Genomic DNA, 26437 nt, shown 5'->3' with positions numbered 1-26437 from the left:
AAGCTGTGGAGGAAAGGATCTCTAAAGCATCTGCCTGCTGTTTCCTGCTAAAATCATCCTAAATTATTTTTGTGTCCCGTAACACAGGAGCTGCCAATGGGACACTAAGGGCAATTTGTCAGTGTGTTATTTTCTAGGGCCTAGGTATTTCCTTACCCTTCCTATAAATTGCAGGTGTCAGAGGTGTTAATTAGCAGAGTAGATGGCACTCTAACATTTTCCTTAACAGAATAAGTGTGGTGTTCATTTTCTGCTATACTGGTAACTTTTGCATATAATTGAACTTAGTGAATATTTCCACTGAAACTATGTGAAATACTTTGGAAGAGTCAACTGCTGTTAAGACTCCCTGTACTTTTTTTTAATTTTTTTTTCCTTCTTTGCAAAACTGTTTGTGTGCCAGGTCAGTCAACTTTGTAATATTTGCACACCTTAATTTCTACATGCAAATCAGCCACATCTTTCTACTTCCTCTAAGAAATTGTCTTTGTTCTGTATATATTACTTAGGGAGCTACTACTGACTTTTCTCCTGAGTTTAAAGATAATTTACTCAGGGCTCTGGTATACTATTTAGTGGCTATCTCCAAGCCAAGTAAGTGTGAACACAAATATGGGGATTTACCTTACTCCTTTGATGTGAACATGCAAATACCTCCTCCTCAACCTCAATTTCCTGTCCTGTTTCAGAACTCTGACTCTAAGGACTCAATATCATCCAGTTTAAATGGGGGCGTCATCTGGTTAACAGGACCCTGTTCCTGACCCTGAAATGTACAATGCTTTCAGATTTAAAGTGGAAGATATCTGCACTTTGTTGCATGAGGTACTGAGAACTCTGGGTATTTATAAGGAGAAACTTGCTGAAAACAATATTGTTTTCCAAGATCTTCCTAAGATTCCAGCATTATTTCAGATTCCAGCAAACATGGTATCAAAAAATGTCTCTTTCCTTGCAAGGGAAGATTTGGTTCTGATTTGGACTCAATTTTCAAGACTGTTTTTAAGACTGTTACTGGTGGACAAGGAACTTTTCTCCTTCAGGACAAGAAATCTAAGTTATAGAACCTCCTAGAGGACGATTCCATCTGTCTCATGACCCCAAGAATCCTTTAAAGGCGGCTGCCTTCATGCAATGTGTTCAGAATTTAGAGGCTATGGGAGTAATTATCCTTGTATCCGTGTCTCAACTGGGTCAAGGGTTTTAGTCCAATCTTTTCATTGTCACAAAGAAGGAAGGGACTTACAGCCGCATTTTAGAGTTTAAAACCTTAAACAAGTTTGGAAGAGTCCCCACTTTCAAAATTTAAAAATTCACACCTTCTTTTTACCCTTAATCCACCAGGGTCAATTCATGTCTACTATAGACCTCAAGGATGCATACCTGCATACCATCATTTCCTGCGGTTTGCATTCCTAGACATTGTTTGCGTTGATCAGAGCTCAGGAGATCTCAATTGCTCCTTATCTGAACAATTTCAGTGCAGGCTCCTTCCCTGCCTCTTGCTATTGCCCATACTCAAAAGCTATTATCTTTTCTACAAGACCATGGTTGGAGAATCAGTGTTCTAAAGAGCTCTTTAACTCCAGCTACAAGGGAGTCCTTTCTAGGAGTTGTCATAGATTCAGTTCTAATGCATCCATTACTAACAGAATCACACATATTAAAACTTCAGAAGGTGTGTATGTTCCTGCAACATGCATCATTTCCATCTGTAGCTCAATGCATGGAGATAGTGGGTCTTATGGTTGCGGCTTCGGACGCAGTTCCCTTTGCCTATACTAGCGAGCCCTTCAACTGTCTATGCTCAAACAGTGGTCAAAGAATTATCTGCAATTGGAACAGCAGATTGCTCTTGATTTGTCCGTCAAACAATCCCTCTCTTGGTGGATAAAAAGTCCTTCTTTGACCCTTGGGGCTTCCTTTCTCCATCCATCATGAGCTATTGTGACGCCAGATGCCAATGGTATTCTCGAAGAGGGCATGAAGTTTGGTGCTCCTTTGGAGGGGAGGTAACCAATTAACTTTCTTGAACTCTGAGCGATTTTTCATTCCTGGCCCTTCTTAAAGGCGGAAAGGTTTATCTGTTTCCAGACAATGTCACGGCATTGGCCTACATAAATCAACAAGGGTTGGTGTTATGCTTCTGTTATAGATCTAATACAGAGCAAGAAGTTATGTTTATAATAAGCTAAATTTAACTGAATGATTCCTATAGTAGTAGGTTCAAAATATATGTAATGTACAGTGAACTCAGCTAAATGGTGATATGCTGACATTTTACATATTACGCATGAATATGTGGTAATGTAGCTACATTGTAGCGACTTATAATTAAAAAAATAATAGTAGCTACTAGGGTTGCACCGATACCATTTTTTATGACAGAGTACAAGTACCGATACTTGTTTTCAAATACTCGCCGATACCAATTACCAATACTTTTTTTTTTAATGTCATGTGACAGTTTACCAAGCACAATACAGACTAATTATTTAAGATTCCTTCTTTATAATTATAAAGGACTGTAATTCAAAAGACATTATGAAATAATAAAACAGTTGTATTTGTCAAAAGTTTACTGAACATGTTTATAAATAAAAAATATTACAATAAAATTTTAAATTTAAAGGGGTGATGCAATTGGATTGTAGGGCTGTTATATAACATCAATCTGACATTTGTATGGAGGTTCGACTCTAAGTTGAATAGTCTTTCACTTTCCACCATACTGCATGGGGCAGAAAGATATTTTTGGGCCATTTTAGTCAGAGCTGGAAATCTGTTTATTAACTGCCCAGTACTTCAGGGGTTTGTCTAAACGAGGTACAGTGATCTCTACTACAATAATACAAATAACAGCAATTTGTATTGGCAGAACAGTAGTAAACAATTTTTAGTTTAGTCTCCACTCCAGTTTAAAGGATTACTTTCTGTTATAATTTTTAAGCTAAACAACTAACATATTAAAGTTAATAAACATTAATTAAAACCTACTGACCTATATTTTCTCCAAAACGAAGTTTCATACCGTTCTAAAAGTTATATCTTTTATTCGCTGATGATGTCACGTTATCCTGCCCACTATTTTCAGCACTGCATGTTCAAAATACTTAAACCAATAACTTTGTGTTTAAAGCGCCATTTTGAAACCTAGGTATTGTAAACGGATTGGTACAGAGCAAAGGATACCCACTGAGTGGGTTTGGAAAACAATTAAATTTGCAGACAAGATTTCTGATATACGGTAGAGATATGTTAATGAAATGCTATTGATAAAAAGCGTATTTGGGGTAGTTAGTTAGTAACAGGCATAGAAAATATTTACTTACAGTGGCCCTTTAAAATGAAATGGGAACATGCAGTTTGAAAAAACGCCACAAGGTAGCATATGGGTAGGAAGTGGAGGTATCGGTTTAAGTATCGGTGCATTTGCACGAGTACAAGTACTCATGCAAATACTTGGTATCGGTACCGATACTAGTATCGGTATCGGTGCAACCCTAGTAGCTACTATGTAGCACTTACTTGTACCTAAAATTAAAGGGACAGTCAACACCAGAATATTTGTTGTTAAAAAAGATAGATAATCCCTTTATTACCCATTCCCCAGTTTTGCAAAACCAACAGTTATATTAATACACTTTTTAATTCTGTGACTAACTTGTATCTAAGCATCTTCTGACCGCCCCTAATCACATGACTTTTAGTTATTATCTATTGACTTGCATTTTAGCCAATTAGTGCAGTGTCTGCCACTAGCCACGGGCGTGATCACAATCCTATCTATATGGCCTACATGAGCTTGCTCTCCCCTGCTGTGAAAAGTAAATAAAATAGAGGTGGCCTTCAAGGGCTTAAAAATTATCATATGAGCCTTTCTAGGTTTGCTTTCAACTAGAATACCAAGAGAACACAGCAACATTGTTGATAAAAGTAAATTGGAAAGTTGTTTAAAATTACATGCCCTATTTGAAAAATGAAAGTTTTTTTTTTTTTTGGACTTGACTGTCCCTTTAAGAATGTGGATTTAGCTACTATGTAGCAACTATCTAAATCAGATTGAAGCAACTACTATGCAGCAGTTTATATACCTAAATAATGTAACAAATAGGATGAAGATCTTATCTAACAATTATAATAAAGCATATTAGAATTATTGTCAACAATAGGATTTAGGAACAATAAATTAAAGATTAAATGAGTTAACTAGAATAGAAATAGTTAACCTTATTAGTACTAAAACTAGTGGCATAAATTGTAACAAACAGATTGTATGAGGAATATAAGAGAAAAATTACAGGATGAGGAATAAGCATGAGGTCCCTGCTTTTAGTAAGACAGTTGCGTAAGCGGCCGGTAGACATTTTGTCCTGGAAGCGCAGAGTGATTATGTAGATGCGGCTATGTTGCAATGCAGCAATGTTTGCCCGCGAAAAGGAATCTGCTTCATGGGAGGGACTAGAATGTAGGAGGTCAGAGCAGAACTAGGCTGAATCTAACAGTAGGATACCTCCGATGTCGTAAGACAGGAAGAGATCAGTTGACTTGTACCTGCAGCAAACCTGGTTCTTGAGTGAAGGAAGTAATCCAACTTTGCTTTTCACAAGTTGAGGAGAGATCAGGAGCAGCTATGTGTGATTAACACTGCTTGATTTCAAATTACCAAGCAGTGATAGTTGTATGGGGCTGTGTTTTATATGAGCAGGAGGAAAATTGACCTGCATGGTTTTAAACGGCTATTATTGCCAATCTGAAATAGGAAAAGATTGTGACACTGGGGTACCCATACTTCACTGGCTATGCAGAAAGTGTTGCAATTCTGTCTTGGACAGAGTGGAATCAATGCTCCCTGCAGCAGTTCACATTCTAGGAGTGAATAATTGGGAAGCAGATTACCTCTGCCGTCAGTCAGTCCATCCAGGAGAGTGGTCTCTCCATCAGGATATCTTCGATCAGTTAATGGTCAAATGGGGTCTACTGGACATAGATCTGGTGGCCTTTCATTTAAATCACAGACTTCCAATGTATTGTGCAAGATCAAGAGATCCAAAGGCTCAAATCGTAGACACCTTGGTGTGTCCATGGAACTTTCATCTAGCAAACCTGTTTCCTCCGTAATATCTATATCTCAAACCAAACAGGAGTCATATTCGGTAATCATGACTGTTCCAGCTTTGCCCCGCAGCACATGGTGTTTGGATCTAGTGCAGATATCCTTCTCCATGGCTTCTTCCTCTTAGATAAGATGTATTGTCTCAAGGGCATCTTTTTTCCACCAGGATCTCAAATTTCTGTTTAACAGCGTTAAGGTTAAACGCCTAGTTTTAAAACACATGAAGGGTTCTCCAATTCAGTTTTTGACACTTATTCAAGCCAGAAAGCCTGTTATACCCCAAAAAATCAACAAAATTTGGAAGGCATTCTTTGAATGGTGTTCTTTCAGAGGATTTTCTTGGTATCCTTTTAGAATTCATAGAATTATTTCTACAAGATTGCTTTGACAAGGGGTTTGTCTGCTATTTATCAAGCAAAAGAGTGTGCTAAAAATCTACTATTAGGCTCAAGATATAATAATGCAATTTTGTTCATACAAAAAATCCCTAACCACCAGTGGTTTAAATAGAATTAAGGTTCCACATTATAATCCTTAAAGGGACAGTCAAGTCTAAAAAAACCTTTCATGATTTAAATAGGGAATGTTATTTTAAACAACTTTCCAATTTACTTTTATCACCAATTTTGCTTTGTTCTCATGGTATTCTTAGTTGAAAGCTAATTCTAGGAGGTTCATATGCTAATTTCGTAGACCTTGAAGACTGCCTCTAATCCGAATGCATTTTGACCATTGAAGTTCCCCTGGAGTGAGCACTGATTGGCTAATAAGCAAGTCTGTCAAAAGAACTGAAATAAGGGGGCAGTTTGCAGAGGCTTTTATATATATAGAGAGAGAGGTAAAAAGAGTATTTATATAACTGTGTTGGTTCTGGAAAAATGGGGAATGGGTAATAAAGGAATTATGTCTTTTTTTTCTTTTTTTTTTTTTAACAAAAATTCTGGTGTTGACTGTCCCTTTAATATCTGTTCAAAAGTCCTTTTTGATTTCACATTTGGTTTCTTTAAAGGAACAGTCAACACTAAAATTATTTGTTTTAGAATATAGATTATGACTTTACTACCCATTCCCCAGCTTTGCACAACCAACATTGTTATATTAATATACTTTATAACATTTAAACCTCTACATTTCTGCCTGTTTCTAAGTCTTTACAGACAGCCTCTTATCACATGCTTTTATATTTGCTTTTCACAACAGGAAACTGCTAGTTCATGTGGGCCATATAGATGACGTGTTCACGCCCGTGAAGTTATTTAGGAGTCAGCACCACACAGCACTAATTGGCTAAAATGCAAGTCAATAGATAATACATCAAGTCATGTGATCAGGGGGCAGTCTGCAGAGGGTTGGATAAAAGGTAATGACAAATGTAAAAAGTATATTAATATCATTGTGTTGGTAATGCAAAACTGGGGAATTGGAAACATTCAATATATCTACCTGTACTTAACAGATGAAATTTTTTTTTTTTTTTAACAACCATAATAGTCCAAAAAACTACATTCTCTAATTCTTTACATCAACCCTGTACTACTATATGTTTAACTGCCGAAAAGTGGGAAAACGCACAGTAGGAGGGCTGATTGGGACCTGCAGAGCTCTGCTGGTCCAGAGCGGAAACCACCGCTGATCCAGTTAGCAACACTAGTTACACGCCATTTCATTCTGCAGTGTTTCAATGTGATACTGATCCTATGCTTTCAATCACTTCTTGTAGAAAATTCCTCTTTAAACGTCTATAGAGACTGTGTAGGTCTTGTGAGATTTTAAAATGGAATAGAATCAACCATGTGTTAAAGGGATGCTGAAGTGGAAAAAGAAATGGCTGTGCTTTGTTGGGACTATTTATGGACAAATTCCTTACTGAAAGTCCTCACTAAGGAGTAAAACACATAGTGATAGCACAACCTACGTGCTGCTTCAGATCAGGATATGAACAGTCAGCCAATCGAATGTGCCATATGTGTAAATGCTCCAATCACCATCCATGCCCTTATCTAAATCAGCTTGGTAGCTTGTTAGAAAAGGGAATTCTTTTTTTAAAAAAACAAAAACTAGCAAAATAAAGCATTTCATTTTTGTGCTAGAATGTTTAAGGTTGCAGAGTTACAAGCTTCTGTATGTTTGTTTTTTAAATATCGTGAAAATTATATGCATAAAATTGTGCTATTTAGACTGGAGTATATTAATTCAAATGTAGAGTACATAAGCATTTTACATAAAATTTGTATATTTAAACAATTTGCTTAGTCACATTTAAAAAACATTGATTCTGTTCGACATCAGATTCAATAAAAAAATTTTTTTTTTAATTTTATTAATAATAATAATTCCTTTTTGTTTTGTTTATAGTTCTGGTTCATCTTTTGAAAGCCTAGAATGGATGTGGTATCTGCAGAAGTAAACAATGTCCTTCCTGATGAGATCATGGAGACCGAAATGTCACTGGAGGATGATGACAGTATTGAAGCCATCACTATCACCTCTCCAATGGTGGAGGATGTTCCCATGGAAACTGAGCTGGATGAGATTGTGGAAGTGAACAGTAGTGGAGACTGTGTTACTACAACTTTGTCTGAAGAGACTGTGTCAACCAGCAATCACTCTGGACATCTGGCAGTGCTGAGTGTGGCTTCAAAACCAGATTCTGGACCTTCTGTTGCAGCTATGAAAACTGTCATTCAAAGTGGCCTGCACAAGCTGGCCACACCAGTTCCTGGACAAATGATTATAAATAAGGTCACACAGGCTTCTGAGATTGGGCCAGGCAGTCATATTTTGAAACAGGAAGGACAAAAGCTGTTTGTCACAACTCTGGGGAAGTCCAATCAGCCCTATGTCTTGACATTACCACAGAACACACTCTCAAATACACAGACGGGTGCAACTCACTTCCAAACTGTGGATGCTAAAGGCACACCACAGCAGATTAGGGTGGTAACCATAGGAGGAAGGACTGAGGGAAAGCCTGTTCTGGGTATGTCCTCATTGACATCTGCTCAGCTCATCGGTTCTACTACCAAGTCTCCTGTCTTGCAGGCTCAGCAAATTAAGACCCTTCAGGTAAAAATAATAATGCAGAATGAGATGCAATAGTAAACACATGGTTTACAAAACAGTATGTTTAAATCTATTTACTATTAATATTACAAAAGGCTACATTTTTTTAAGCCCCGCTATCATAATTTAAAAATTCAGATGAATTATTGCAGGCAGCTGCTTCTGTAACATAGTAGATAAGGTTGAAAAAAGACTGAAGTCCATCAACCTATACAAATCTAAAATACTTACAAAAAGCTCCAGTTAAGCTTAAATAACCCCATTAAAATGTGACCCATTTAATACTAGCAATCATATCCATGAATTTTGTTTATATACAGAAATTTATCCAGACTATTTTTAAATGTATCTATGGTATTGGCATTCACTACCTCCTTTGGTAATGAGTTCCACAATTTTATTGCTCTTACAGTGAAAAAACGTTTCCGTTGCAAACACATTTTTTTTTTAACTTTTAAGGATGATGTGGGAGGTACATTAATTAATGTAACTTTCTTTCATACAGGTGGTTAGAGTCCATGATCCATTACTCTTGGGAATTACCCTTCCCTAACACTAGGAGGAGACAAACATACCCAAACCCCAAGAGCTCTATAAAACCCCTCCCACCTCACTAGTACCTTAGTCTTTACTTTGCCTTTGCTGGAGGTGTTAAAAGAATTATGTGCATTTGTTTCTTCAGAGAGGGGTTCTCAGAGCAAGTTTAGGCCCATTTTCCAACAGGGTACAGATGTATCTGGGGTATTGGAAGTGACACATACTTCACCGGTGGGACTTGTCCTTTGCCTCTGCCTGTTGGTTTGTCCATATACTCCTATTCCAGTTCTTCTGCTTTTATGTTTTCACTCTGGTCTTGGCTTCTTACTGGTTTCCTCCAGTAGCAGAGTACCTTTTTTGGCAAGTACTCGGTTTGTATTTGGTACTCTTTAAGTCTCTTAGGTTATCACTACTTGTATTCTTATAGACAGTGTATATATGTATGTATGTGTATGTGTGTATATATATATATATATATATGTGTGTGTGTGTGTGTGTGTATATATATATATATATATATATATATATATATATTTATATTGAATCTTATTAAAACTATAATTTAATAATAAAATTATTTATTATACAAACATACAATACATTTATGTTACACCGGTTTTTTACACTTAATATTTTTATTTTTTTAACATTGTTAATAAGTTCAATGAATCCCTATTGCTTTGTGGTGCAATCAAAGTAAAAAGTTAAATAGTATTGAAAAAAATAAAATATAACTTAAAAATAATAAATTGATTTTACTTGTTGATTGTATAATCAAATTGCTAATATGTAGCCGATAAACATATATACATTTTTATGGCTCATAAGTTAATGTAAATATTACTTTAAGTTATAATTTGCAAAAATACCCAATTTTTACACAATAATGGATTTTTCACAATTAAAATATGCTGCTTCACCCAAAATTGTTCCTTGGCTCACTTCCAGGTAAACAATGAATCGTATAGTAACATACGATTTAATGTTTATCTTAGTGTCACGTGAATTATGCAAAGGGAAAATAGTGCATGCGTAGGGATTCTCATGCACAAGCATACTGATGTCAGGGCTCCAACAACGATGATTGATCAGTAAATATATAGAGAGTGGTGTGTGTAGTCTACAACACACCACACCCTTAGGGGGCGCTTCCTCAGTGTCAATAAGAAAAAGTAAACATATATGTGTGTTATCAAATCCTATGTGGTGACCCCACTTCTCGCTATTTTGATCAACTTCAAAAGATTTTACAGAGAGGTCTTGATATTGGGGTTATGAACAAATCTGAAAGAGATTTTTGTCTCCCTAAATATCCCTGCACGGCATTTTACTACCATCTGCAAAAAGTCCATAAGGACCCCCATAAACCCCAAGGCAGACCTATCATTGCTGTTATAGGAAGTCTCACTGATTCCTTATCAGCTTATATTGATCATTTCTTGCAGAAATTTGTTATCACTCTTCCTTCTTACATCAAGGATTCCACAGATTTACTGTTAAAACTACAGGATTGTGTCTTGGACGAACATTGCTGGTGGGTGACCTGCAACGTAGGGGCTCTATACTCCAATATACGTCACAATTTAGGTATCAAAGCAGTTCAGTCTTATCTTGAACAAGATTTCTATATGCCAGTCCAACAAATAGACTTTATCATTGAACTAATAAGTTTCATTCTTGGACACAACTATTTCTTGTATCAAAGCAGATATTATCTGCAAATCAAGGGGACGGCCATGGGCACCAGTTTCGCTCCAAGCTTCGCCAATCTCTTCATGGGAAGTTTCGAACAAAAATATATCTACAATGCGGGGTTTGCAGCGAACCTGGTGTTCTATGGCCGTTACATTGACGACCTGTTATTTATCTTCAGAGGGTCTAGAGACGATATTAGTGTATTCCTGGATCATTTGAATAATACCTATGGAATTTCTTTTACCCATAATATCCAACGAGAAGAAATAGAATTTCTAGATCTAACCCTAGGGCAAACCCCTGAGGGTAGAGTCCAATCAAAAACATACTTCAAAACTGTTGATTGCAACAGTTTTCTTCATTTTGAAAGCAATCACTACAAATGCTGGAAAATGAATGTCCCATATGGACAATTTAGAAGAATTAGAAGAAATTGTTCAAATTTGGAAGACTATGATGCACAAGCTCAGGTCATTGGGGAAAGATTCCTTGAAATAGGATACCCCAGAGATCTAATAGATCGGGAAATCATTAGGGTAAGGCGGGAAGATAGGTCTCTCTATTTCAATACCAAATCGAGAGTTAAGGAACAATTTATAGAATGTAATCCACCATTGTTTATTACTAAATACAATTCCAATCATCAGGCAATTACTAAAATTCTTAATAAACATTGGCCAGTCCTGACTCAAGATTCAACTCTTACCAAAATAATAGGTACAAAACCTAAAGTGGTGTTTAGGAGAGCACCTACTCTCAAGACAGCGCTAGCTCCTAGCAAAGTGGTCAGGGATAAAGACCAAGATAGTAAGAGCCCTAGCACAAATGTAATAAATAAGCACATACCCACAAATAGAATATCCAAGTGTTATAGGAAGCGATGTGGGATGTGTAATTTTATATCTCACAAAGCGACGAGTTTCACATCACATACCACAGGAGAAATATTCAAGGTCAAAGGATTCTTAACATGTGAAACTTCTTTTGTTATTTATCTATTGAGCTGCAATTGTGGGGTCCAATATGTTGGACGCATCTGTCGTAGGGTGAAAAAGAGGTGGAGTGAACATTTCTACAATATTAACAAAAGATCAAAATCACATAGTGTATCAAGACATTGTCTTGCTTATCACAATAGACAGGAAAACAATCCAATGAAAATCATACCCATAGAGGTAATCTCTAAAGCTTCACCTGATGCATTTTTGACTCTTAGGAAAAGAGAGACTTTCTGGATCAGAAAATTGAGGACTCTACAACCTGATGGACTCAATGAAAATCTAGACATGGCAGCTTTCTAATTAGAAAGCTGATTATTATAATTGTTGGTCTTACATTGGAGGCCATCTTAATCTACATTTCTCTATTTTAGAGTGATTCTGTTCAGTTGATGAGTTTACTATGGGGTGTGCCTAGTCAGTTAGATCTCTCGCCCACAAAATGTTTGTGCGTTTTTCAGTCCTAAATAGAACACCTACCCTATTCAAAATACAAATGTCAGTGATGTATACTATCACTTCACATTGCAAGTGACATTTGTCACTGTCTTATAGGAGCTTTGGAATATCTTGATAAAGCATGTTACATTAGTTACACCTTAGGTGTCATCAACGAAAATTTACCAGATGTGTCAGTACATGTTATATTTGGTATATTACATTACATTTAATCAATACTACCTATCACTTTATAGGTTGTAGTACATTATGGTCATCATCACTTTATAATCAGTATTTTATTAATGATTAATTATTACTTATTAATTTTTCACTACCAGCTACTACTGGTTACTTTTTCACTACTAGCTATTGTATGATTATGATAATACGAACAGTATTTCTAGCACGTTATCTCCCTTATGTCCTTTATCACTTTTATAGTTGTAATTAACATGAAAATTGCTTAATAAAGTAACAAACACGTTAATATTAGGTTTCACATATATATACAACAAGATCATATATCACATATATATATGATTTATATTACTTTAACATTCTTTAGCCAACTCATATGTTTTCTTAAACTTATATATATTTCACACTAGATCATAGTTCCTTCCATTAAACCAGATTTATTCTTGCACCAGGGTGCGTAACATATATATTTTCACATAAATTGGTCACAACTAACAGATAATCATTTATATTCGATCAATCCTGTGTGTAATATACATATTAACACTATAACACTCCCTATTGTGTATATTAGATCTTCATTACATTATAGTTTAAAGGGACAGTCAAGTATAAATTAAACTTTCATTATTCAGATAGGACTTTTAATTTTAATTGACTTTCCAATTTACTTTTATCATCAAATTTGCTTTTTTCTCTTGGTATTCTTAGTTTAAACTAAACATAGGTAGGCTCATATGCTAATTTCTAAGCCTTTGAGGGCTGCCTCTTATCACATGCTTTTTAAATCTCTTTTCAACACAAAGAGACAGAAAGTACACGTGAGCCATATAGATAACACTGTGATCAGGCACAGAGGGGGTTATTTAAGATGTAGCACAAAACAATGCTAAATGCAAGACAATAGATAATAAACAGTCAGTCATATGATCAGGGGGCTGGAAGAAGGTTCCTAGATACAAGGTAATCACAAAGGTAGAAAGTACATTAATATAACTGTGTTGGTTTTGCAAAACTGGGGAATGAGTAATAAAGGGATTATCTATCTTTTAAAACAATAACAATTCTATGGTTGACTGTCCCTTTAAGTATCAGGTTTAGCGGGTCCTATTTATTTTAGCTTTTTTCTTTCATTAAAATTATATATTTATAAAGTCACTCGTTCGAATAAATGTACAAGGAATATACAATTTTTGCACTTCTTCACTTTCCAAAATGTCACTTTTATCTAACTATCGATTCGCATCGATTAAACATATACTTTTATAACCGGTTCTAATCCTGTATATCTGCCCTTACCCCTAGCAATATACTGATAGTGTCAAATGACTAATATGAGTATGCACGAATCCAATGTTTGACGGACTTAAGGGTTAACCAATCAGGTGTCTCCGCTATTGGAACACTAGATACATTCACGCAACGTCTAAGGTGTGACAGGCAATGGTGCACGCTCTTATGTCTTTTCATTGGATTATCTCCTGACCGTTTTCCCTTACATGCTTTATGATAGGCCCACCACAACCCCTATTTGATAGGTTGTAAGATTACACTCCCTCTTTACAATCGACCTATCTGCAATTTTTATTCTGAAGCCCATTCCTCACGTACACAAACACAGTTGTCATCGGAGACATGTTGTTTGTTAAAAATATATCAATGCTACCCGGTTTCAACACGATCTCTGAACTACATACTGATCTTTCATAAATTCGAATATATAAACGAGTTAAGTAAGATTTTTTCACACTACTTTCTGAATACACAGTAAGTTAGCACCAACGGGTCTTTATCACATAGGACAATCCTATGTTAAGTTTAGCAGGTATATAAATAAAAACAAAAATCTATGTAACGGATCGCAGTTCTCTTACTGCACAATAAAGATCCATCAATTGCAAGTGTAACATGAGATGTACTTTGTGGGTCTTTATATGTTGAGAATGACTCTATGAATTATATTTGCAGTGTTTATGTTTGTTATATTTATCTCAATTGAGATGGTTCAAGCGCAAGAGATTTTATTATTATTTTATTTTATTGTTTATTTCTTTTTATATTCTAGTGCATTTATTATGCAATATGCCATTTTTTATTGCTGGTTTGTTTATATATTGTATTTTAATAAGATATGAAATGTCAGATACTACTTTATTTACCTGTGTAAATAATGGTTACCTGAACAACCATACAAAGGTGATTACAGACAGGTGTATTAGTTTAATTGATTATCTAATCACAATAGTTTCCTGTTTTTTTGATTTCTGTTAAATAGCAAGTGTATCACAATATTTGTTATAGCCTGAGGAAACAGCCCTGAGTAGGCTGAGAAACGCGTTGCTGTGTTAATAAAGACTTTTTAATTTTTTATATATACACTTGCTGTTGTGGTTTATATCACTCTTTGTGAAAATCTTCTCTCTGTTCCTGGTTCTGCTGAGGATTGCTCTGTGATAGTCTACTGGGCGACGAATTGGCTCCAGTTCGCTGTATTTGCACCAGCAGGTGCTCACCATCTAGTAAGTGCAATCATTTGGGGTCAATTTCTCCTTGTCCTGACGATATTGGACCATGTTGGTTTGTCTTTTCATACACCTATAGGCACCTGAACATTGGATTTTCAGAGGATTTCTGACTGTTTTTACGCCAAGGATTCAGTGTGCTGGACCACTGTGAAGTTTCAGCCTGCTCTACTAGCACCAGCTGGGTGCTTTATGTTTGTGAGTATCCACATTCCCCTGTGCTGTTATTTTCTCCTGTTTGGGCGATATTAGGCCATGTTGGCGCCTCTGTTTTTTATTCTTTTCAAAGATGATTGATTGCTGGCTTTAGAGCATAACATCTGTTTTGTGCATGTGTTATAGTACGATGCAACTTTGCCTTTGGAATAGCGTGTCCGATCGCAACAGGCGTAATTGGATAAGGTTAGTGTAGTAAGACAAAAAGCAAATTGCAGCTGGGGGCTTACTGGCAGGGGATGAGCATGACTGGGGACATCATAAAGCTGCCGATGGAAGATACATTGAACTGCAGATGGAAATCGAGTGGACTGCCCTAATGTTAACATGTACGTTCAGATTGGCTCCAGTTATTTACTTGAGTTTACAATCACTTTAATAAATGATATATCTTTATTTTGAAGGTGATGCAGTTGTGATATTGTTTGCCTGGCAATATAAAATCTTATAATTTAGCTCCATCATATGTGAGTAGCCGCTTGGCCATTATTCTTTTGGTTTCCAAATCTTTGATGGTATGGCACTATTGCAAATTCTTTTCTTGAGGCATGGACATCCGCATACAGATTGATTGCTTTTACACACAGACTGTGTCCTTTCTTTTATATTAGTGATTTATACATGAGCATGGTGCACAATTAGTCATTACCAGATGATACAAGCACATTAGACTTTCTGAGCAAGTGTCATTTTTAAATTGCTAATGAACATAGCATACATAAAGGGACATAAAACCCTATATTTTTATTTAATGATTCAGATAGAGCATACCATTATAAACAACTTTCCAATTTACTTCTATTATCTAATTTGCTTCATTCTCTTGACATCTTTTGTTAAAACGAATACCTAGGTAGGCTGAGGATCTGGGAGCAAGCTGCTGATTGTTAGCTGTGCATATATACTTCTTGTCATTGGCTTACATATCTGTACAGCTAGCTCCCAGAAGTGCATTGCTACTCCATAAATAAACGATACCAAGGTAATGAAGCAAAAATGATAATAAAAGTAAATTGGGAAGTTTTTTTTAAATAACCTTTTCTTCTTAATATGAGGAGAAGGAAGTAATCCAACTTGGAGGAGAGTCCACACCTTCATTCCTTACTTGTGGGAAATACTGAACCTAGTCACCAGGAGGAGGCAAAGACACCCCAGCCAAAGGCTTAAATACCTCCCCCCACTCCCCTCATCCCCCAGTCATTCTTTGCCTTTCGTCACAGGAGGTTGGCAGAGAAGTGTCAGAAGATAGAGTAGTTCCTTATGGAGGGTATCTACCCTTCAGAATGTGACTGGAGTTTTAAGTAGTCTTGTCAGCTTCTCATTCACTGAGCGCATTGACTAATGTTAGAGTCTGGATATGCGGTGAGGGTCTTTCTGTGAACCCATCCAGACTCGTATTAACAGGTCCTAAGCAATCAGTGTTGACTAGTTTCACTGCCTGCTTTTTTCACTCAAGTCCATGTCAGGAGCGATGCTACAAGACTGTCAAACTTGAGAGGCTGTGCTTTGTTCCACGGCTTAGATTCCGGTAAGATCGTTTCATTATTTATACACATATAACGCAAGAAGACAGGGTCAAAGTGTGGCTCCTTTAATCTGTATGGAATCAAGGGTTAATATCTCCGGAAGGGGATTTTTGAACAGGGGGGATAATTTCACATAATGTTCATATTGTGATTATGCTGCAACATGTGTGAGATGTGGTTCAGGCAAATGTTGTAATGTACAGGTTTATACTTTCGTTTGATAAGCTGTGCAGCCTTTTAGGCTTGGCGCGCTTTTAGCTGCAGCAGGGCGGTCTTGCATTGCGCACCACGTGACCAGGTGTGGTCACACTGATTCTTCTTCTTCCTGAACCTGCGGTTTTCCGGAGACTAAGCGGTTTCTCTCTTTGGCCTGGTTCATAGGAGATGGTGAGTGCCCCAGCCATTGGGGGTATAAAGGTGCCATTTTATCTTTCTCTATTGTCCTTTTTTATAAGCACTAGCTATGGATGACTCTAATGCATTAGAAGGTACTCCCTCTCTACCTAAATCTAATGCCTGTCTATATTGTGAGGAGGCCACAGTGTGCCCGCCTGCTCAATTATGTTCCACATGCCTTGATAAAGTAATTTCTCTTGTAAGATGTATCGAGTCCATGGATTTATCCTTACTTGTGGGGTATTCTCCTTCCCAACAGGAAGTGGCAAAGAGAGCACCCACAGCAGAGCTGTCTATATAGCTCCTCCCTTAGCTCCACCCCCAGTCATTCTCTTTGCCTACTCTAAGAAACTAGGAAGGGCAGAGCGAGTGCGGTGACAAAAATGTTAGTTTTTTATTTCTCAAGCAAAAGTTTGTTATTTTAAATGGTACCGATGTGTACTATTTACTCTCTGGCAGAAAAGGGATGAAGGTTTCTGCAAGGAAGATTATGATCTTAGCACTTTGTTCCACTGCTGTTCTCACAAGGGCTGAAGAGTACAGGAAAACTTCAGTTGGGGGAACGGTTTGCATGCTAAGCTGCATATGAGGTATGTTCAGTCTATTTTTTCTAGACAGACTGTGTTAATTCTAGAAAAGGCTGGCAATATCCCCATGAGGGAAGGGTAAGCTGTATTCAGACACTTGGATAGGAATTTCAGCTTGCTTGAAGGGCTCATAAGTTACTGGTGACACTGTTAGGAAAAAACGTTTTTGTTTGTTCAGTAAATGATGCAATTATAACGTTTTTTTGAAGGGACTAAAGGGGTCATTGTGGCTTGTTTTAGGGTTTTTTTAACCCACATGGTTAATTAAGAGACACTCAGGTGTTTTTCTAATAGGCCTCAAAATATCGAGTGAGGTGGGAGGGGCCTATTTTCACGCTTCAGTTGCGCAGTTTCTTTTCCTTAGAGACATCCAACTGCTTCTCCAGTGGTTCCTGCTGTGTTTGAGGGCTGTAAAGGAGTTTTTTTCCCCCCCACAAATCGTTCTGAAGGGCAGGTAGGCGCCACAGCAGAGCTGTGGCAAGGTGCTGAAAGTCTTTTTTTACCGGTTTTGACGTTTTTTTCAATCCGGTTTTGCCATTAAGGGGTTAATTGTTTATTTGCATAGCTGTGCAAAGTTACTATGGCTGTAAGATACTACTGTAAAAATTTCGTTAAGTTTACTGCTTTTTTACACTGTTTTGCAGAACTTGTGCAGCTTTTTTTCTCTTAAAGGCACAGTACCGTTTTAATTCTAAGTGTTATTTACTTTGATGACAGTGTTTTCCAAGCTGCTATTTAAGGTGTGTGGTGATATACGTGCAGGACTCAACTGTGCAACCCCTAATTCTGATATGCTCCCAGTATCAGAAAATGAAATCTAAAACAGGTGGGGGGAGGGGTGCGCTCTACTGCAGAGCTGTGAGTGTTTTCCAAGCTTGCTTGTTACATTACTAGCCTGTTTAACATGTCTGACACCAAGGAAAATCCTTGTTTAATATGTGTGGAACCCCCTCTTAGAATGTGTCCCAATTGTACTGATATGTCTATAAACTATAAAGAACATATATTAGCACTTAAAAATAGAGCAATAGATGATTCTCAGTCAGAAGTAAATGAGGGTTCGCCATCTAGCTCTCCCCAAGTGTCACAACCAGTAACGCCCGCGCAAGTGACGCCAAGTACCTCTAGTGTGTCAAATCCAGGAGCCTGGGAGCCACTGGCTCCTAGAATTTTACTCCTGGCTCCTAACTTTTTGGGTTATTCACCATATATCTATATACATATCCAACTGTCTGGCTCCTAAAAATATGCCTGGCTCATAAATATTCTTACTGGCTCCTAATGTTTGAACATATTAGTCAAGCACTATATGCAGATTATTCCCCCTGAATGCCAAGGCTTCAGGTTTTTCTGTGCTAGCCCGTAGGACTCTCTGGCTGAAGTCTTGGTCTGCGGACATGACTTCAAAGTCTAGACTTCTTTCCCTTCCATTTAAGGGTAAAATTCTCTTTGGTCAAGGCCTGGACTCAATCATATCCACGGTTACTGGAGGCAAGGGTGCCTTTTTACCGCAGGATAAGAACAAACCTAAGGGTCAAGGTCCTAATTTTCGTCCCTTTCGTAAGGACAAATCCGAACGTCAGAAGCCCTGTACAAAGCCTGAGCAGTCCAAGGGAAATTGGAAACCTCCTCAGTCCTGAAATAAATCCAAGCAGAACAGGAAGCCTGCCGACTCAAAGTCAGCATGAAGGGGGGCGGACCTCGATCCGGCCTTTGGATCTGGTAGGGGCAGACTGTCTCTATTTTCGGAAGTTTGGTTTAGGGATGTTCAAGACCCGTGAGTACTGGAGGTCATCACTCAAGGATACAGGATAGGTTTCAAGTCTCATCCTCCCAGGGGCCTATCAAACCTCTCTTCAAGGCCAGAAAAGAGAGATGCTTTTCTAGGGTGTGTGAGGGATCTCTCCTCCCTGGGGTCATTGTACCAGTACCTCCAGCAGAGAGAGGTCTGGGATACAATTCAAACTTTTTTTGTGGTACCAAAAAAAGAGGGCACTTTTCGTCCGATTCTGGACCTAAAGTGCTTAAACAAATTCCTAGATGTCCCCTCGTTCAAGATGGAGACAATAAGGTCCATTCTTCCTTTAGTCCAGGAAGGACAATTCATGACAACGATAGACCTGAAGGATTTCCTATCTTCACTTCCCTATGCACAAGGAACATTTCAAGTTTCTAAGATTTGCGTTCCTGGACCAGCATTTCCAGTTTATTGTACTTCCGTTTGGTCTAGCTACTGCTCCAAGAGTTTTTACGAAGGTTCTAATGGCTCTGCTCGCACTGGCCAGAACCAGAGGGATTGCAGTGGGGCCGTACTTAGACGATATATTGGCTCAAGCACGTCCTGTCGTCTGGCAGAGGACCATTCAAAAGCCCTTCTCTCTCTTCTTCGATCTCATGGATGGAAGATAAACATAGAAAAGAGTACTCTTATTCTCAGTACCTGGTGGAGTTTCTGGGTACGATAATAGACTCCGTATCCATGAGGATATTTCTTACAGCTCAAATAAGGGAAAGAGGGGGATAGGACAAAAAGTGGGGGTTTTAGCACTCACAACTCCTAAGTGAATAACCTACTGTATTAAAACAGTTAGTACTCTGTCTATAGTTAGGTATAAAATTATTTAAACTTTAATTAATAATCATTAAAAGTGATTAATATCACCTATCTCCCAATAGAGAGAGATAAGCAAAGATAGATTTAAGATAAAGCCAATGATAAACAGAACACTCTCATCAGTGTACAGAAGTTCTGGGGTGAACTTGAGACCATTCTGATAGATTGTGACTACGGACGTGAGTCTCACAGGATGGGGAGCTGTTTGGGGTGCCAGGAGGGCACAGGGCCTGTGGACTCGAGCGGAATCCCTCCTCCCGATCAACATCTAGGAGCTTTGAGCGATCTTCAATGCTCTGAAGGTTTGGCCCAGTTTATCAGATTCCAATCGGACAACATAACCTTGGTGGCTTACATCAACCATCAGGGGGGAACGAGGAACTCCCTCCGGCTTCCTCCAATCACGGCATGCCTCAGGCAATGTTATCTCTTGGTGGGAAGCCCTGATTGGAGGAAGTCGGATTAGTAATTGCTGACGTGTGAAGAGAGGATCTCCTGGCGGAGGAAACTAATTGGGCTGTGAAGAGGTAGGTAAGGTAAGTTTTTAAACAAAACAGCTGCTTTCTAAACTTTAATGAATGAAAGTGCCCCTGTTTTAGTTGTATTTTTTAAAACTGGACTTTCATTTATTAAAGTTTGCCTTCACTTTAAATGCAATTATAGGATTAATTATATGTGTAAGTAACACTTATCCTTTATGATAGAGCATTACCTTTTTGTAAAACGTTCCATTTTACTTCCATTTATTTATTTCTATTGGTATCCTTTGTTGAAAGCATATAGTTTGTAGCTACATAAATGCACAAGTCTATGATTGGTTGAAAGTTGTCACATGATAAAAGGGACAGGAACAGGGAAATTAAAGGAATCTTTTAAAGGAATCAGAAAAAAAGAGTATTACATTGTATTTTTTGTTATCGCTTTGTTGTTTATGCTATTCTAATTATTTAATAGTCATTAGCAAGATTGGATTATCAAACTATCCTAAGGGCCAGCTGCCAAGGGGACATTTTAGAGATTAGTGCATTAAATCCTCTACACTTACATACTGTTCCTTTTTGTTTTACAGATTGCAAAGCAGATTCCTGCATCATCCTCTGGTGCTGTCAAACTTATCATCCAAAAGCCGGTGAACAGCAAACCACTTACTACAGGACAGATTTCCCATGTGTCATCGGTTTTTGCAGGTGTGCATTTGTTTGTTTTGATTGTGTTTTTTTTTCTTACTCTTGTGTGTAATTTCTTGTGTTGCATGTGACAGAATTTATACTGATGATAATTTATAAAAGAGTTCTATAGTATATCTAGCCTAGTCAACTTTTAGACACAGACCTTCTTTATGAATCATCTGTGCTAGAGATCTTGTGGCAGTTGGTTGTGCAGGTTCTTATGCTTTGGCCCATTTCTTGTTAAAGGACCAGTAAATACAGTAGATTTGCACAATAAACACATGCATGATAAAAAGACAATGCAATAGCACTTAGTCTGAACTTCAAATGAGTAGATTTTTTTTTTCCTGACAAATTTCAAAGTTATGTCTATTTCCACTCCTCCTGTATCATGTGACAGCCATCAGCCAATCACAAATGCATATACGTATATTCTGTGAATTCTTGCACATTCTCAGTTGGTGGTGATGACTCAAAAATGTTAAATATAAAAAGACTGTGCACATCTTGTTAATGGAAGTAAATTGGAAAGTTGTTTAAAATTGCATGTTCTATCTGAATCATGAAATTTGAATTTTGACTTTAGTGTCCCTTTAATGAAAGCCTGCGTGTGTGTGTGCAAGTAATAAACTTACAAGGCATAACAATGCTTTACAAATCTTGTTAATCAGAGCTTGTTCCCTCTGACTCGCAAAATTTCTGGTTATCAATATAAATATGTAAGTACACACACACATAATTTATTTCCTTCTGTTGGCAGTGAGAGTCCACAAGAACTTTTTAACCTATGGAAATTACTCTACTTGGCCACCAGGAGGCAGACACACCCCAAACAAGACTAAAAATATTAACATGCCTGATGAAACAGCTAGTTGAGCTGAGAAACGCGGTGCATTCTTTTGATTTTTATATTTGTTTTTCTTTCATGTAAATGGAAAGAGTCCATGAGCTAGTGACATATGGGATATACAATCCTACCAGGAGGGGCAAAGTTTCCCAAACCTCAAAATGCCTATAAATACACCCCTCACCACACCCACAATTCAGTTTTACAGACTTTGCCTCCTATGGAGGTGGTGAAGTAAGTTTTTGTGCTAAGATTTCTACGTTGACATGCGCTTCTCAGCATTTTGAAGCCTGATTCCTCTCAGAGTACAGCGAATGTCAGAGGGACGTGAAGGGAGTATCACTTATTTGAATACGATGATTTCCATAACGGGGGTCTATTTCATAGGTTCTCTGTTATCGGTCGTAGAGATTCATCTCCTACCTCCCTTTTCAGATCGACGATATACTCTCAATTTACCATTACCTCTACTAATAACTGTTTTAGTACTGGTTTGACTATCTGCTATATGTGGATGGGTGTCTTTTGGTAAGTATGTTTTTATTACTTAAGACACTCTCAGCTATGGTTTGGCACTTTATGCATTTATATAAAGTTCTAAATATATGTATTGTACTTATATTTGCCATGAGTCAGGTTCATGTATTTCCTTCTGCAGACTGTCAGTTTCATATTTGGGAAAGTAAACACTTTAAGAAATTTATTTCTTACCTGGGGTTTAGTCTTTTTTCAATTTGACTACTTTTTGCAATTGCGGGTGTTAGGCCCGCGGGTGCGTCAAATGCTAGACTTTATTGCGTAATTTTTGGCGCAAACTTTTTTTGGTGCGAAAAAATAAGTTTGACGCAACTTCGTCATTTCCGGCGTCATACGTGACGCCGAGACCTTTCACACGGCGGCGTCATTAGTGACGCAAGCGTGTCATTTCCGGTCATTTTTTGGCGCCAAAAAAAGTTTACTTTACGTTGTGCGTCATCCTTGGCGCCAATTTTTTTTCATTATTTCAATACTCCATCGATGTTTGCCTCCTGCTTTCTTCTCTACCAAGAGGCCTATACTTTTGCATTTTTTCCCATTCCTGAAACTGTCATTTAAGGAAATAGATAATTTTGCTTTATATGTTGTTTTTTCTCTTACATTGAGCAAGATGTCCCAATCTGATCCTGTCTCTGAAGTTTCTGCTGGAACATTGCTGCCTGACATCGGTCCTACCAAAGCTAAGTGCATTTGTTGTAAAATTGTAGAAATTATTCCACCGATTTGTCATTTGTAATAGTTGTCATGATAAACTTTTACATGCAGATAGTGTTTCCATCAGTAATAGTACATTGCCAGTTGCAGTTCCTTCAACTTCTAATGTGCATAATACACCTGTAAATTTTAAAGAATTTGTTTCTGATTCTATTCTGAAGGCTTTGTCTGCATTTCCACCTTCTAATAAACGTAAAAGGTCTTTTAAAACTTCTCATTTAGCTGATGAAATTTCAAATGACCAACAACTTAATAATTCATCCTCTTCTGATGAGGATCTATCTGAAACAGAAGATCCTTCCTCAGATATTGACACTGACAAATCTACTTATTTATTTAAAATAGAGTATATGCGTTCTTTATTAAAAGAAGTGTTAATTACTTTGGATATTGAGGTAACCGGTCCTATTGACGTTCAGTCTAATAAACGTTTAAATGTTGTTTTTAAACCTCCTGTGGTTTCCCCAGGTGTTTTTCCCATTCCTGAGGCTATTTCTGATATGATTTCTAGAGAATGGAATAAGCCAGGTACTTCCTTTATTCCTTCTTCAAGGTTTAAGAGATTGTATCCTTTACCAGCAAAATCTATAGAGTTTTGGGAAAAGATCCCCAAAGTTGATGGGGCTAGTTCTACTCTTGCTAAACGTACCACTATTCCTATGGAAGATAACACTTCCTTTAAGGATCCTTTAGATAGGAAGCTTGAATCTTATCTAAGGAAGGCCTATTTATATTCAGGTCATCTTCTCAGACCTGCTATTTCTTTGGGTGATGTTGCGGCTGCATCAACTTTCTGGTTGGAAAATTTAGCGCAACATGAATTGGATTCTGGCATATCTAGCATTGTTCGCTTACTGCAACATGCTAATCATTTTATTTGTGATGCCATTTTTGAAATTATCAAAATTGATGTTAGATCCATGTCTTTAGCTGTATTAGCTAGAAGAGCTTTGTGGCTTAAATCTTGGAATGCTGATATGACATCTAAATCTAGATTACTATCTCTTTCTTTCCAAGGTAATAATTTATTTGGTTCTCAGTTGGATTCCATTATTTCAACTATCACTGAAGGAAAAGGAGTTTTTTTGCCTCAGGATAAAAAACTTAAGGGTAAATCTAAGGCTTCTAACCGTTTTCGTTCCTTTCGTCAGAATAAGGAACAAAAACTCAATCCTCCTCCCAAGGAATCTGCTTCCAATTGGAAGCCTTCCTCAAATTGGAATAAATCCAAGCCATTTAGGAAACCAAAGTCTGCCCCTGTGTCCACATGAAGGTGCGGCCCTCATTCCAGCTCAGCTGGTAGGGGGCAGATTAAGGTTTTTCAAGAATTTTTGGATAAAATCTTTCCAAAATCATTGGATTCAGAGCATTGTCTCTCAAGGGTATCAAATAGTATTCAAAGTAAGACCTCCTGTGGGAAGATTTTTTTTCTCTCACACATTCCTGTAAATCCAGTAAAAGCTCAGGCTTTTCTGAAGTGTGTTTCAGACCTGGAGTCTTCAGGGGTAATCATGCCAGTTCCTCCTCAGGAACAAGGTTTGGGGTTTTATTCAAACCTATTCATTGTACCAAAGAAAGAAAATTTGTTCAGACCAGTTCTGGATCTGAAAATTTTGAATTGTTATGTAAGAGTACCAACTTTCAAGATGGTGACTATAAGGACTATTCTGCCTTTTGTTCAGCAAGGACATTATATGTCCACAATAGACTTGCAGGATGCATACCTTCATATTCCGATTCATCCAGAACACTATCAGTTTCTGAGATTCTCTTTTCTAGACAAGCATTACCAATTTGTTGCTCTTCCATTTGGCCTAGCAACAGCTCCAAGAATCTTTTCAAAGGTTCTGGGTGCCCTACTATCTGTAATCAGAGAACAGGGTATTGCGGTGTTTCCTTATTTGGACGATATCTTGGTACTAGCTCAGTCTTTACATACTGCAGAATCTCACACAAATCAACTAGTGTTGTTTCTTCGGAAACATGGTTGGAGGATCAATTTACCAAAAAGTTTCTTGATTCCTCAGACAAGGGTCACCTTTTTAGGCTTCCAGATAGATTCAGTGTCCATGACTCTGTCTCTAACAGACAAGAGACGTTTAAAATTGGTCATGCATGTCGGCTCCTTCAGTCTCAGTCATTCCCTTCAGTGGCTATGTGCATGGAAGTTTTAGGTCTCATGACTGCAGCATCGGACGCAATCCCCTTTGCTCGTTTTCACATGAGACCTCTACAGCTTTGTATGCTGAATCAATGGTGCAGGGATTATACAAAGATATCACAATTAATATCCTTGAATCCCAATGTACGACACTCTGACATGGTGGATAGATCACCATCGTTTGGTTCAAGGGGCTTCTTTTGTTCACCCAACCTGGACTGTGATCACAACAGATGCGAGTCTTTCAGGTTGGGGAGATGTTTGGGGGTCTCTGACAGCACAAGGGGTTTGGAAATCTCAAGAGGCGAGATTACCAATAAATATTTTAGAACTTCGTGCAATTCTCAGGGCTCTTCAGTTCTGGCCTCTACTAAAGGGAGAATCGTTCATTTGTTTTCAGACAGACAATATCACAACTGTGGCTTATGTCAATCATCAGGGTGGGACTCACAGTCCCCAAGCTATGAAAGAAGTATCTCGGATACTTGCTCGGGCGGAATCCAGCTCCTGTCTAATCTCTGCGGTGCATATCCCAGGTGTAGACAATTGGGAGGCGGATTATCTCAGCCGCCAGTCTTTACATCCAGGGGAGTGTGTTTTCTCAGATTGTTCAGATATGGGGGCTTCCAGAGAGATCTCATGGCCTCTCATCTAAACAAGAAACTTCCCAGATACCTGTCCAGGGATGTTCAGGCGGAAGCAGTGGATGCGCTGACACTTCCTTGGTGTTATCAACCTGCTTACATCTTCCCGCCTCTTGTTCTCCTTCCAAGAGTGATTTCCAAAATCATCATGGAACAGTATTTTGTGTTGCTGGTGGCTCCAGCATGGCCACACAGGTTTTGGTATGTGGATCTGGTTCGGATGTCCAGTTGCCCGCCTTGGCCACTTCCGTTACGGCCGGACCTACTATCTCAAGGTCCGTTTTTCCATCAGGATCTCAAATCATTAAATTTGAAGGTATGGAAATTGAACGCTTAGTTCTAAGTCATAGAGGTTTCTCTGATTCAGTGATTAATACTATGTTACAAGCTCGTAAATCTGTCTCTAGAAAGATTTATTATAGAGTTTGGAAGACTTACATTTCATGGTGTTCTTCT

At 37.8% G+C, this 26437-nt stretch overlaps 1 protein-coding gene across 2 annotated transcripts in view; it reads left to right on the top strand.

Annotated features, from left to right (window-relative positions):
- The window catches only part of LIN54 (lin-54 DREAM MuvB core complex component), a 549733-nt gene that overhangs the window by 60157 nt on the left and 463139 nt on the right, over positions 1 to 26437 (top strand). For both annotated transcript variants that reach the window (XM_053703370.1, XM_053703369.1), the window contains exons 3-4: positions 7472 to 8182; positions 20979 to 21096. In XM_053703370.1, coding sequence (XP_053559345.1) covers positions 7499 to 8182; positions 20979 to 21096 — 802 coding nt within the window. In that variant the 5' untranslated portion in view covers positions 7472 to 7498. The remainder of the gene's footprint in view (positions 1 to 7471; positions 8183 to 20978; positions 21097 to 26437) is intronic.

Source organism: Bombina bombina, chromosome 2 (genome assembly GCF_027579735.1).
Source record: "Bombina bombina isolate aBomBom1 chromosome 2, aBomBom1.pri, whole genome shotgun sequence".
NCBI lineage: Eukaryota > Metazoa > Chordata > Amphibia > Anura > Bombinatoridae > Bombina > Bombina bombina.
This window is presented reverse-complemented; position numbering and strand designations above follow the sequence as displayed.